This window comes from Tasmannia lanceolata, unplaced genomic scaffold (assembly GCF_043159265.1).
Source record: "Tasmannia lanceolata isolate RefF3 unplaced genomic scaffold, GAP_Taslan_0.1 ptg000012l, whole genome shotgun sequence".
In the NCBI taxonomy this organism is placed as follows: Eukaryota; Viridiplantae; Streptophyta; class Magnoliopsida; order Canellales; family Winteraceae; genus Tasmannia; species Tasmannia lanceolata.
Genome location: NW_027518689.1, coordinates 31591071 through 31604596, shown reverse-complemented (window position 1 = coordinate 31604596; position 13526 = coordinate 31591071). Strand labels below are relative to the sequence as shown.

General features: G+C 37.0%; 1 protein-coding gene across 1 annotated transcript; it reads left to right on the top strand.

Moving 5' to 3' along the window:
- Positions 1–2863: 2863 nt before the first annotated feature.
- LOC143887840 (uncharacterized) lies at positions 2864–12719 on the top strand. The gene is made up of 3 exons (XM_077392054.1): positions 2864–3000; positions 11030–11368; positions 11467–12719. Exons 2-3 carry the CDS (start codon positions 11030–11032, stop codon positions 12283–12285), a joined length of 1158 nt encoding a protein of 385 aa, XP_077248169.1. The 5' UTR covers positions 2864–3000; the 3' UTR covers positions 12286–12719.
- The last annotated feature ends 807 nt before the right edge of the window (positions 12720–13526 follow it).

Below are 13526 nucleotides of genomic sequence, written 5' to 3'. Positions count from 1 at the left end.
AACATAGGATGATCCAAGCCGTCCATGGTTTGGATCATCCTATGGTGTGGTTCGCACCAATTTAGGCCCCACCCATATTTTTGAAAATGAAATGTACCGTCCAGACCATAGGATGATCCGAGTGGTCCATTTGATGGGCCACAATGTAAATAGGTTGTGCCCCAAAAATCATTTCCGTAGGATGATCACAACCCTACAATCTATAGAGGTTGCATAAGATGTAGTTTCTATTTGGATCGGAGGGCTAGGATCAGCCTATGGAAATAATATTTTAGGACACAACCTATTTACATATATGGCCCATCAAATGGACGGTTATCATATGGTGTGGTATGGGCGGGGCTTACGATGTTCAAAGATGGGCCCACCATTCCACCAACGGTTTTTGTTGGGCCCACCAACTGTTCCTGTTGTGTGTGTGTGTGGAGAGAGAGAGAGAGAGAGAGAGAGAGAGAGAGAGAGAGAGAGAGGGGCGGGGCGGGGCGGGGAATAGCCTGGGGGGGCGGCGGGGAATAGCCTTGGGGGGGATATCAGCGCCCAATTCAAAATAGACTCAAATGTGAAAACCGAAAGTATTTGGAGCACATTAGAATGATAGAATGCAATCATACTATTGTCTTTTGGACTTAAATTGTTACTTAGGAAGTTAGGGTTGTCAAATCACGTTATTGATTAGGAATGGAGTCAGATTCCATCAACCTTTCCTGTAGGTGTAAGTAACCAGCTAGCCTATCACCCACGCTCTACCTTCGATTGCTCTGTTTTGTTGCCGGAATTTTTTTGGTTCTTGGGACTTTTGTGGAATTTCCGCAAGAAACCCACGTTTGGTTGCTAGGCCCAAAATAATCCCAGGAACCAAAATAACCCCGCACGAAACCCTACCCTAGAAAAAAAATACTCCCAGGAACCAAAAATAAGCTTGTAGAAGAATTTTTTTTCTTCCCAACAATTCAAGCAACCAAACAAAGCATTTATTTTTTCCCACCATAGTCCGGTCAACCAAACATGGGATTTTTATTTTACCGCGATACTTCCAGGGAGTTTTTGTGTTCCACCAATCTCCCAGGGAGTTTTTTGTTCCACAGAAATTCCAAAAACCAAAAAAATTCCGGCAACCAAACGGAGTTAGGGATTCTTTCTTATTTTTAGAACATGTTGGTCATGCCTCATCTTAGTTTTATGTAGATTCTAAATAATGGCCCTTAAATTCTCATAGAAAGCAACCACACCTCCACATTCACTTGGGTCAAATTCTCATACCACCCTTTTCAGGTTATGAACGGATTAAGAGTTTAAAACCCACCATTCCCATTTGCAGAGAATATTGTCTTCCATTTTTGAATCTATGAGTAGGGGTTCTCGATAGTGTTAGCAAACCATCTAGTGGCTCATTATTATCTGTTGAACCTAATTCCAAGGATCTCCTTTCACATAGGTTAGGTGTGCATCACTAATGATTTATGATACGGGCTTCAACACTATTCCTTGTGATGCCTTGTAATTTTGTCAGAGGATCTGTCAAATTCCCCTCGACCTTACAAAAGTTGAGTGCTATCATTCTGTCACATTTAAATACTCAACTCAACTAAGCCTTTGTCCCAAACTAGTTGGGGTTGGCTCTCTCACTCAAATACTATTTTACCAAATTATAACCTAGGCCTATATATGCCTCATTTTATCATTGTAGGTTTTACTTTTGGCTTTGGTTAAAAAAGTTTGACTATCACAATGCTGAGAGTTTTAGGAAACCGGCCTTAGCCATAAAGGCACATATGTTATAAAATTCCTGAGTCATTCTGCCTCAGCTCCTATTATGACTAAGGTTATCTATTTTGTTTCTATAATAAAACTAGTACACACGTTTACTTATCATATTTCAAGGAAATTGCACCACCACCTAAGGGGAAGACATATCTACTCGTTGAAACCTTGAATCAGAAATCCAATTGCATCACTATATCCTTCTAGAGCAACGAGATACCCTTTAAAATGCAGCTTATCTTAAAAGTGATTAAAGATTGTCAGTGTTCTTATCGTTGCCTATGTATGTTGATTTAGCTTGCTTACAGCAAGGGCAATGTCTGGACAATCAAAGCCATTGCAAATGCTAGAATTGGCGAATTGGCGAAATTAAAAGGGTAGAACTAACACATTGGCAGAATAATTTTTAAAATCAAGTGGGTAGAATTATCACACTGGCGGAATTAGAAGTGTAAAATAATAGAATCTATTTCCACCCAAAGAGGTCGTATTCTGATCCCCTGTCCCAATTGAAATTAATTTTTTGTTGATTTTTTGAATTAATTTTTTTTAATTTCTTTTCACCCTGATTTTAAGGAGAATAGAAATTGAATGCCGATTCCAATTCCTGATTATGGAAAGTGTCTATATTGTTTATACTAGGGGTCCAACCCGGAAAAAAAGTCAGGTTGGGTTCAGATTCGGGTTGAGTTTTCCCAACCCGGGTTGAGTTCAGGTTTGGGCTCGAGTTGAGGGTTTGAGCAACCTGACGAGTGAAACCCGACATTTTTTTATGAAATTTGTTTTTGTAAGCTTAAAAACTCGGATTGGGTTGATCCTAGCCCTATATAGATCGGAGGGTTAGGATCAACCTATGAAAATGATTTTTGTGGTACAACCTATTTAGGCTGTGGCCCATCTAATGGACGGTTTGGATCATCCTATGGTACGAGCCATACCGTACTTTTAATAAAGTGAGGAGTGCCCTCATCAAAATACAGTAGTGCTGATAACATTTCCCTTAGTAGAACTATTTAGGATGAACGATTAGGATGAATCTAAGATGGGGTCCACTTTGGCATAATAGTGAAGAGTCTGAGAGTCTTACAATGAGGTCGCGGGCCACCAAAACATTCCTCCAAAAATAAAGTACTCCTGCACGGAGAAACCCAATCCAAACGGAAAGGCAAAGCAGAGATAGAGCCTGCAAGGGGAGATCACAGTCCATCTTTGTGAGATCGCTTTTTGCAGAGTTAAAACGTGAGTTGACTCAAACCTTTCCTTCTCGTTTCCGATTTCTCAGATGAGTGGTTTAGGGCTTATGCTTTCTTTACCACCTCCTTATGGAAATTTTTGTTTCGAAATTTCAAAACGGGATTAGGGTTTTTAGGGTTTTCTAATGAAGTTCTATTTCCCCACCATCAAATTGCTTGTTTCTCAGGCTTTTTCTAATTCTTCCAATGTTGTTGTTAGAGTGTGAGTGATCTCACTGTTGGATTTTCTTGTGGTAGATTAGGTTAGAATAGAATGTTACATACTTATCTTTTTCCATTGTTACCTTGATTTGTTTCTATGTTTATCATTTGAGTGTTTTTTTATAAACACTCATTAAGCTAATTGTAAATCATCCAAGAATTAGTGAAATTCCTAATTTTTTCAGTTGAATAAGTGGAAACTGGATTCATACTTGTGTATTTTATCTGAATTAAGTGCCTAATTGGCTGTGACACAAATAAAAAAAGAGAAAAGGATAGTCATGGTTGCTCTCCAATTGAACCGTTGGGAGGTCCTTTTGCCTCGAATCAACCCTAACCTTCTCTTTTTCTATCTTTTATTTTGTTTATTTGTGTTACGGCCAATTAAGCATTTAACAGAGTCATCTGCTTTTTCCAGATCGTCGTAATGCTGTAGGATTTTTCGGGACTTTGTGTATTCCTTTGCATTTGAGTGTTTGTTGAGTTATGGATGCAAATTTCTCATTTTAGGTGTTTGAGAGTTGAATTAGGTTTAGTTTTCCATCTAGAAACAAGGATCTTATTTCATTGATTGAGCTCTTATTGGTATAGCATTAGCTTTTCTGCAAAGCTGTGGTGGTAATTTTCATATATTTTCTTGCTATTTCAAATTTTGTAATTAGGATCCCTCTTTCTGGAACAGTATCGTTATGTTATTGCACTTACTGAGCTCATCATTTTTGTTTATTTGAAAATTTATGCGTGTTGATTACTTTCTGATATGCATATCACCGGAGGCGCCTTTTATATTAACTGAAAGGACAACTTGTTTTAGATAGTGAAAGTTTGTGGCGTTTAGATGAAGTCATGAGATTTGTAGAAGCATGATTTTATTTATTCGAAGGATGAATTTAGGCAGGCATTTGTGTTATAGATTAAGTATTATATGGTAGCATATCTGTTTCTATGGTCTATCCGTATGCTGAAGCTTTATATACATTTCGATTCAATAATAGTTGGCTTGAAATTGGTTACAAGTCCCCACTTTAGCATCCAAAACACCATCTCGGTCTTCAATTTTTGTCAGTGATAAATAAGGAAAATATTAATAAGCAGAATAAATAAAGATAAGGACAAATTTGGATGAGATGCTCTCAATGATTTTTATTTTTCTATTTGCGTTAACCATTAAAAATTATTGATAAGAAAAATAAATAAGAATATAGATAAGGGCACGAGTTGGTCTTCACTAATTTTACTTTCTTACTTTAGATTTGGCACAGTTTGGTTGCTATCCTTTTGGGGAAATCCCTAGGAAAGCCCCCATAATTGACCACTTTCCTCTATTTGGTTGGTGACTACTTGGGGTAGGGACAGTGGAAAGCCCCCATAAAGAAGTACATTGTAATAAAGTATAAGAAAGTACAATGCTTAGTCTCCCCTACAAGGACGCCAACTCTATGTCAATACCACTTAGAGTCACGAGGTATTATTTTTCCCATGTAGATCTGACATTTCATGCATAAGATACAGTTACTTTGTTGTGCAATTCAATGATGTTGCCTACCAAATATCATTCTCTACATTAATGAAATGAAATGAAATTCAAATAATAACATCTTTCCATTTTATTTTATTTTTGCCGTTCTAACCATTTGAGTCAAATTTTGAGAATTTCGGGAATTTCGGTTGAATCTTGGGGAAATAATGATGTCAAAGGAAATCATGTAGATTTTGTTTCAATGGGGATGGCAATGGAAACATTTCGGTCATTTCGGGGAAATTTTGGGGAAATTTAAAACCATGATTTCAATCAGCTATTCTTTTTCATCACAAAAATTATATCACAATTTATTGATATGTCTAACTCGTACCAAACTTCCTTGCACACAAATTCAAACACCTAAATCCATTAGTTCATTTCTGATAAATGAATGGTATGAAAATGATCTGATATAAAATCAAGCAAGTAAACAAAAAGCATGGTTTATAGACAATGGTAATCAACACAGATTTTATATGATGTGCGGCCATATAAACCAGTGTTTTTCAAAAAGTACTGTACGGTCCACTTCATAGGATGATCCAAAACATTCCTTTGTAGGGCCACATCGTAACTTGGTTGTGTCCCAAATATCATCTCCATAGGATGAATCTAACCCTCTGATCTGTACATGTTTCCATAATTTGTAGTCCCTATATAGAGCAGTGGGTTAGGATCATCCTATGGAGATGATTTTTGGGGCACAACCTATGAACGGTTTTGGATCATCCTATCAGGCGGTCCGTGCAGTACTTTTTGAAAAACACTTGTTTATTCGGCCACAGATCATATAAAATCTCGACACATAATACCATGCTTTTGTTTTAGAAATGCAAATACCTACGGAAAAATGATTACATTTCAGATGAATGTATGATCAACTAACACACACTTCATGAGTTGAACCTATTTCAGATAGTTATGAATTAGGAGCAGAAGGAATTACAAAGCAGCCAAACATGAAAACCTTAGATATGGATGACAAGTGGAATGAACTGGGCATGACCATAAAATATCAAATTAGGTTAGTGGTAAATTTTACTTCCAGAAGAAAATGACAAATTTTGAAAAATACAAAATCTACTACAGCCCTTTGATGAATCAATGAATAACAACTTGACAATCCATGGCATGATTTTACACTAGCTCTTCATAATTGAGAATAATAAAATCAAATAAACTTAATTCAGACTCCAATAAATAGAAATTTTGACAGGAACAGATAAGTACAGATAATACTCTGAACAATCTAAATACAATCTGACAGCGACCAAACAAAATGAAGAAAGTATTACCTTAATCCCAATTTATATGAATTGAGCTATGTAATTGCAAACAACATCTAAATCGACAGAAAGAAGACTTTAGTAGCACCAAATACCCAGACTCCAACATCTTCACATAAAAATCCTCAGAACATAACAGAAACCAATGATAATAAATGACCTAACTCGAATTGAAGTGTATCTTATATAGTAAAGATGTCTACATAGGTAGATAAATTTAAACTTATAGGATATTTAATTCAATAGCGAAGATATCTTATATAGTACACAATCTTCCTCCTTTCAGAATTGACTATGCAGTTACAAAAACACCATTGGTGTTCGCTGCTTTATTTGTTTTCATGCTTTATTTCTATAAGTTTTGAAGATTTAGACTTCTTTTGGATGTGACTGTTTCAAGTTAGATGTGATTTGGGAGAGTGTGATATACAAGTACAACGTCATGTTGAGGTTGAAGATGAAGTGAATTTAGTGTGTGCAGAATGAAACATCCAAAGGTTGTTAAAAGCTATGAAGGAGAGCGAAAATGGGATTATTCGTGGCCCAGAATAGCACTATGGACATGAGCCACATAAGGGAAAGGCTATTATCCGTGAGACTAGTTTTGATGCAAATGGGCCCCATACTTAGTACCAATTGACTTTTTATTTTTGTTATAAGATTGTAATAGGTATTTTTTTAAGTTTCACTTTAATCACTAAGTGAATAGGGATAAAAGATGGCCCACTCCCCTCCCATGACACTATGCCCACTCCACTCCCATGACACGATTCACATCACTGTTCACATTCACGACACCTTTCATGTCACTGTTCAGAGGGATTTATAAGGAATTTGGATCTTTCTAGGTTCTTTTCATCTCTCTCTCTCTCTCTCTCTCTCTCTCTCTCTATTATATATGTGTGTATTTGCTTTGGGTTTTAGAGATGGTTTTTGCATCTTTTAGAATAAGAAAGGAGGTAGGTTTCCGTTGCCTATTTCCTCTTCATGGAATTTTCTTGGAGAAGAAAACTACAATATTACGAAGATTTTTGCAAGAATTTTGTGGTTTTAATCTGTGGTTGTAATCAACCTAGATTAGATCTATTTTCTGCTGCAATGTTCATTCTTTTGCACTGGTTATTAATTGAAGGTTAGTTGCTTAAATTTTCTGTAGTAATTTAACTTAATTAATTTGAAGTATCTTGTTCATAGATGTAAGCAAGCTCCACCCATCAACTCATGGATTTTTACTTTTATTATAAGTTGCATCATAAGTTGATATTAGAGTAGCAATCGTAGATTTGTTCTACATCATTTGATATCGGGGCTTCGATTGCAGTTTTGTTCTGCATAATTTGATATCAGAGCCAAGATGCCTCCAAAAAAGGACCCAATTCTTACTCTAGTGAAGATGTACAAGAAAACAAGAATATTGAGGTTAGGATATTAATTCAACAAGGGGCATTGATTCAGCAAGGAGAGACATGAACAAGAGAGGAGATGAGAGAGCAATTCGCACAATTTATTTTCTTAACTAGTGTTTTGAAATGCAGATGCGAGCCAAAACACGCTCGCAAATCCTAGTTGACTCGATGTGGTGCAAGTGCCTGGTTGACGCAGTTATAACTCGGGAAAGTGAAAGTAGTTTTGACTATGTACGGAAAAACAGATACGGACAAGAACGCGGTCAAGGTAAAAGGGAGTCGACTCGGGCGAGCCCGCAAATCCTAGTTGACTCAGTGTGGTGCGAGTACCCGATTGACGCAGTCATAACTCGGGAGAGTGAAAGTAGTTTTGATTGACTATCATAACTCAGGAGAGTGAAAGTAGTTTTGATTGACTATGTATAGAAAAACACAGATACTGACAACAAAGTGGGTAGTTATGAAACTATGCTCTTCCATTATCATTCAAAAGATGCATCAAACTTTGGGGTGCGTCGGAACACGTAGAGACCAACTTGCGAGGAGTTGAAGAAGAGGTTACGGTCGAAAACAATTTCAACTTATGAATCAAATTCCACAAGAAAATTATTTATAGGAACAAGGGATTACGGTCGAAATTTCGGATTTTATAGAGAATGAGAAGTTAAAGAGTATGTTGATTGGGTACCCATGCTGGAGAAAGTTCTTGATTGCAAGTGCCAGTGCATAAATGGGTGTCGTAAGCTACTTTGATACTTAGAGGTTATGCGAAGACGTGGTGACAAACAAGAAAAATTCAAAGAGCTCAATTTTTCCAATTGGAAATTCCCACCCTTAAATTATTAATAAGCATTATGCGAATGACTCAATAAACTTACTCAATACGAAGATAGTTTTTAATACACAAAGGAAATGTACAAGTTACTTGTTTGAAATCAGGTGGGAGACACCCAAGAGCAGCTAATCGCAAGGTTACTCGAGCAAGTTGAAGCCATCCATCCATGACAATTTGCGCATCCACACGTTTTGGAGCTATTTTTGAGGCTCAAGCTATCAAGGAAATCCAAAATAGGGTGCCATTTAGAGCTCCATTAATCAATAACAATAGACATTTCTCTCTGGTCTCAAATATGGACCAACAAGGTGCAAATCAAGGTAATTTTCAGGCCTCTAAACCATACACTAATACTTCCATGGCTCTACAAGCGACTTTATCCAAAAAAGGTCCTAAGTAAAGCCAATAGGTAGTGTTTTTCTGTGTCGAAAGACGGGATACATTTCATTCAAATGTCCTGAAGCTCAATAACAACTGCCTGTGCAAGAAGAAATGGGTGTAGACATGGGAGAACGAGAGTTTGAGGAAGAATTTTACAAGGCAGTGGAGGCGTTCTAGGAGAGGAAGTTAATACTCTTTAAAAACTCTCTTATGACCTTATTTTGGTGAGGAGACTTCTATATACTCTTAAGGAGGCACATTGGCTGAAACATAACTTATTCTCTACCATGTGTTCTATTGTAGGACATAGAACCAAACAAATAAGTGATTCTGGTAGTTGCTAGAATGTGGTTTCTCAAGAAACTGTGAATAGGTTCAACTTGAAGATGGAAATACACCTAGCATGGTTGATTGTATTTTCTTTAGGAAACATGTACAAAGATAGTGTGGTGTGATATAGTACCTATGTATGTATGTCACATTTTGCTTAGGAGGCCTTGGCAATTTTATAGGGATGCTATGCATACGGTAAAAAGGTTGGCTATACTTTTTTTGATTGGTGAGAAGTTCAACTTGATGCCTTCCAAAGGTGATTCAAATTTCACAAAGGGAAAGAGAATAGTCTGAGGCATGTGTTTGAAAATGAGCTGATAGAAGATTTGGTATATATTTTTATGAATAAGAGAGAGCTAACATTGAGGCTAGCTATGCAAAGTGCAAAGAGAATACCAATAGTATTTTTGTCAAAATTGAAGAGTTTTTATTTTAGGTTTTAGAGCTTTCTATCTTCTTTTCTTAAGAAATGAGTTAGGCTTTTACTGCCTATTTGTTGTTCATGGCATTTTCTTAGAGAAGAAAACTTTTAAGATTGTGAAGGTTTTTTACAACAATTTTGGTTTTTTTGGATTTGATATATAGTTGTAATCAACCTAGATTTGATCAAATTTTTGCTATAAATTTATTCTTTTGGATTGGTTATCAATTTAAGGCTAGTTGCTGAAATTGTTTCTGCTATAATTTTACTTAATTGATTCCAGATTTGAAGTATCTTGATATTTGTAACCACCAACTATCCATCGACTCTTGGATCCCTGTTTTTGTTATAATAAGTTGCATATTAAATTGGTATCAAAGCATCAATTGTAGTGTTTGAAATTTGTGGGGTTAGAGTCAAGGCAACTTAACCTTTTTTCTGGAAATTCAAGTCGACCTAAACAGAAAATATGGATCAGAAGCCAGCTCAGACAAATATGAAAATATGAAATGGCCATATCTGAAATCTTATTCATGAACATGATTTCGCGATGTACTCACAAAAAGATGAAGAATTATGAGCAACCCTACGATAAAAGAGTCATATATATGGCTATGGGTTCATAGCCTATCACAAGAACCAAAAGCAAAAGCAATCTTTATGCAGTCAATGTCTGAAAACAATCCAAAGAATGAAATAAATGACTCTGTTTTTGTTTTTTGTCTTTTTTAGAATGGCAAAGGCAAAGACTTTGGTTTTAAAGCCAAGGTAGGAATGTAAAAATACTTGTACAAATTGGAGTGCCATACACATAACAGACCATGATAACATTAGTAATAAACAATAATAAGTAACAGCAGTGATAATGTTGATGAATATATGTCATAAAATAATTTATAATTGATCTCATACCCAAAAACAAAAATCATAAACCTTCTTTTCAGGTAAGCGTCTTGCGTGGGCTTTCAGCAACCCTTAAAAACATGTAAACCACATCTACAAAATTACAGATACAAAAACCTTTCTTTTCCGACCTTAACAAAAGAACATAAAATTGTAAAAACAGCAACTGATATATCCAAAAAATAGCCATTATATATAAAATTTGTGGTTCTACTTCTACACCACCAACACCGAAACATCTTCAGCCAGCATATTTGTCTGTGTTGGCTTCTGATCCATGTTTTCTGTTGAGTTCATATGTTTTGGTTTTACTGGTTTGCTCGAGCTTTTACCTAGAAATGAGGCATAGTTCAGTAGTTCTACACCCCTTTTTTGGAACAGATCTACGTCCCTTTGGCCTGGTGTAGCAAATGAATTTGGAACTGGGAAAGCTCAGATCAGCTCAGTGTTACCCTTCGATAAAATGGTTGCCAAGTCAGTGGTTAAATAACTAAATTTAGTTTTATTTTGAAGTTGGATTTAGCTCAAGTTAGAATTATCTGTCAGATTCTTCCTGGTGTAGCTAAATAGCTGAATTTACTTTTAGTTTGAATCTTTTCATCTCCTATTTATTTTTTATTGACAATTTCATATCCTATTTATTCTTTTCGAAAGTTATATGGCATTGACATGTCTAGCTTGCATTGGTTTCTAGTCTGTTTTTGTAATGCGATTCCATGATCATCAGATGGCCAGTTCAAGTGCTCACCGTTACGAATGCAAAGAAAAGGCTACTTGGAACCCAGTGCATAGGAAAATTTTCATTGAACTGATGCTAGAGCAAACCCTATCCGGTAACAGGCCTACAACTTCATTTAATAAAATTGGATGGAAAACCATCAGAGACACGTTCAACCAAAGGACAAAAAAGAACTATGAACGAATGAAATTCAAGAATTATCATGCACAATTGAAGAAAGAGTGGAGTGCTTGGAAGAAGCTCATTTCGAACACCACTGGACTAGGATGGGACCCGGTGCAGCAGACTATTACAGCAAGTGATAAGCAGTGGGAGGATTATGTGAAGGTAGCTTCTAGATCATTCCATTCTATTTCTTATACAATTGTAGTAATATAGTTAAACCCAAGCTCTACTTTAGAAATATAATGTTGTGTCCAATGCAGACTAATTCAAAAGCAGCCCAGTTTCGTTCGAAACCACTGGAAAATGTCACGGAGTTGGATATTATATTTGGTGGAGCATCTGCGCAAGGGGAATTGCATTATACTAAAACAGATTGGGCTTTTATGGATGACGCACATCATGTGGAATCCTCATCACCGGGTATGGACGATGGCGATCCTGAGACTCCTTTGGAGGGAACTGTCATGCCACTTGATGATGATGATAAAGGAGGTGCGGTTGAAGGGGACGCACCACTTACAATTAGACAGCGCTCTCAGTCACCGAGTTCTAGAACTGGGATAAGGAGGGAGTGTAGGACATCGGAACCTGGCAATTGCTTCAACAATTATTTTGACCATACGCAAGCTAGGCAGAAGGCTCAATTGGAAAGGGAGGCTGTACTGGAGAAGGCTCGACTAAGAAGGGAGCTTGCAAGGGAGAAAGCTCTATTGGAAAGAGAGAGTGCGCGTTTGGAAAGGGAGTTTGCGAGGGAGAAAGCGCTATTAGAAAGGGAGTTTGCAAGGGAGAAAGCTTTATTGGAAAGGGAGGCTGCTAAGGAGAAAGATCGATTAGAAAGAGAGGCTGCTAAGGAAGCTGCCCGTCTACCAGTGCAAAGTTGTTTGTCTGATGCTTTAAAGTGCTTGAAAGAGATGGAGGACATCTCAATTGATAGCGAGATGTATCTAGATGTTGTGGAGTTGCTCGAGGATCCGGGCGCAAGGGAAGCATTTATCCTACTAGATCCTACATTACGTAGAAAATGGCTTCAGCGAAAATTATGCCGTTTACATCCATCTCGTGATGTTGCCTTTCTCTAGTAATGGGTCTCTCACTCGGTCGAGTTTTCCTGTTTACCCCCACAAAATTCGGCAATGCCCATCTTCCTTTTATACCAGAAATTCTCTCCTGATTTTTGGTTGCATCCCCCATCTCCCCCATGGAAGAGAACCCAAGTCGGGTTTAGAAATCAGAATACAAGACATCCACACATCAGATTTACGACATGATTGAAATGGAATCCTTTTAGCTTTGGAATTAGTCTCAGTAACTCTCATTCTTGTTAAGGCAGAGTATATGGTTTATCCATCTTGTATGATGCCTTGGGAAATTGAAGGAGCACAAGATTGAGGTGAAGCAGCAGCTAGGAGTGTTTATCTCTGTAAGAGTAGAGAGGGAGTATGAAGATTATGTAACTGATATGGATAATTTATGTAACTGATATGAATAAAGCCGATTGGAATATGTCAGATAATCTTAGTCACTAATCAGATGGTTGCTCTCTTTTTTTACTTCAACAAAAAACCACCAGATTGCTGCCGAGAAGGGTTAAATTGAAGCAAGGGGTGAGCTCTCTTTAGCATGGAACATGTGTATTATTGGCAAGCAAAACTACCAGCAAGCATGGCCCTATTTGACACTGGCATATGAAAGTTCAGGGATGGCTGGATTCTCGCCTGTTATCAGGAATGTGACTTTTCCAGCATAACCTATCCTCAAAATTATTAGATATTAGGATTGGATAATTGGCTATCCACTTTTGTTTGCAGATAGGTTATGATGGGGAACCAAGAGTGGTGTAGTTCGACTGATAAAAATTAGGAATTTGACTAATTCTTGGATGAATTACAAAGAGAACTTAGCACTTACATGATGAACATAGAAAGAAAGATTATGATAAAGATAGAAAGAGATGATTAAGAATATAATAACCTAATTACTATTTTAATCTAATTTAGGTTACCTCATTTGACCCACTTGCCTAATCTGCCACTAAGATGAACCAACAGTTTATTTCAACCCAATCTAAGGGTAAAATCTCACATATTCTTACATGGACACTGGCATATGATAATCAGGGAGATGAGAAGGGGATAAAGAAATAAATGGAGCAATATGACAAATTGTATCTCACTTTCCCACTTATTAAGGGGGTATTCTTAGTAAAACAAGGGGACACATTTATCATTTCTCAGGCAAAACAAATTGGAGATCATAACAAGGAACGAACCAAAAACATCTAACACCATTGCACAATTATCGCTTTTGTTGAGAAGAGCCA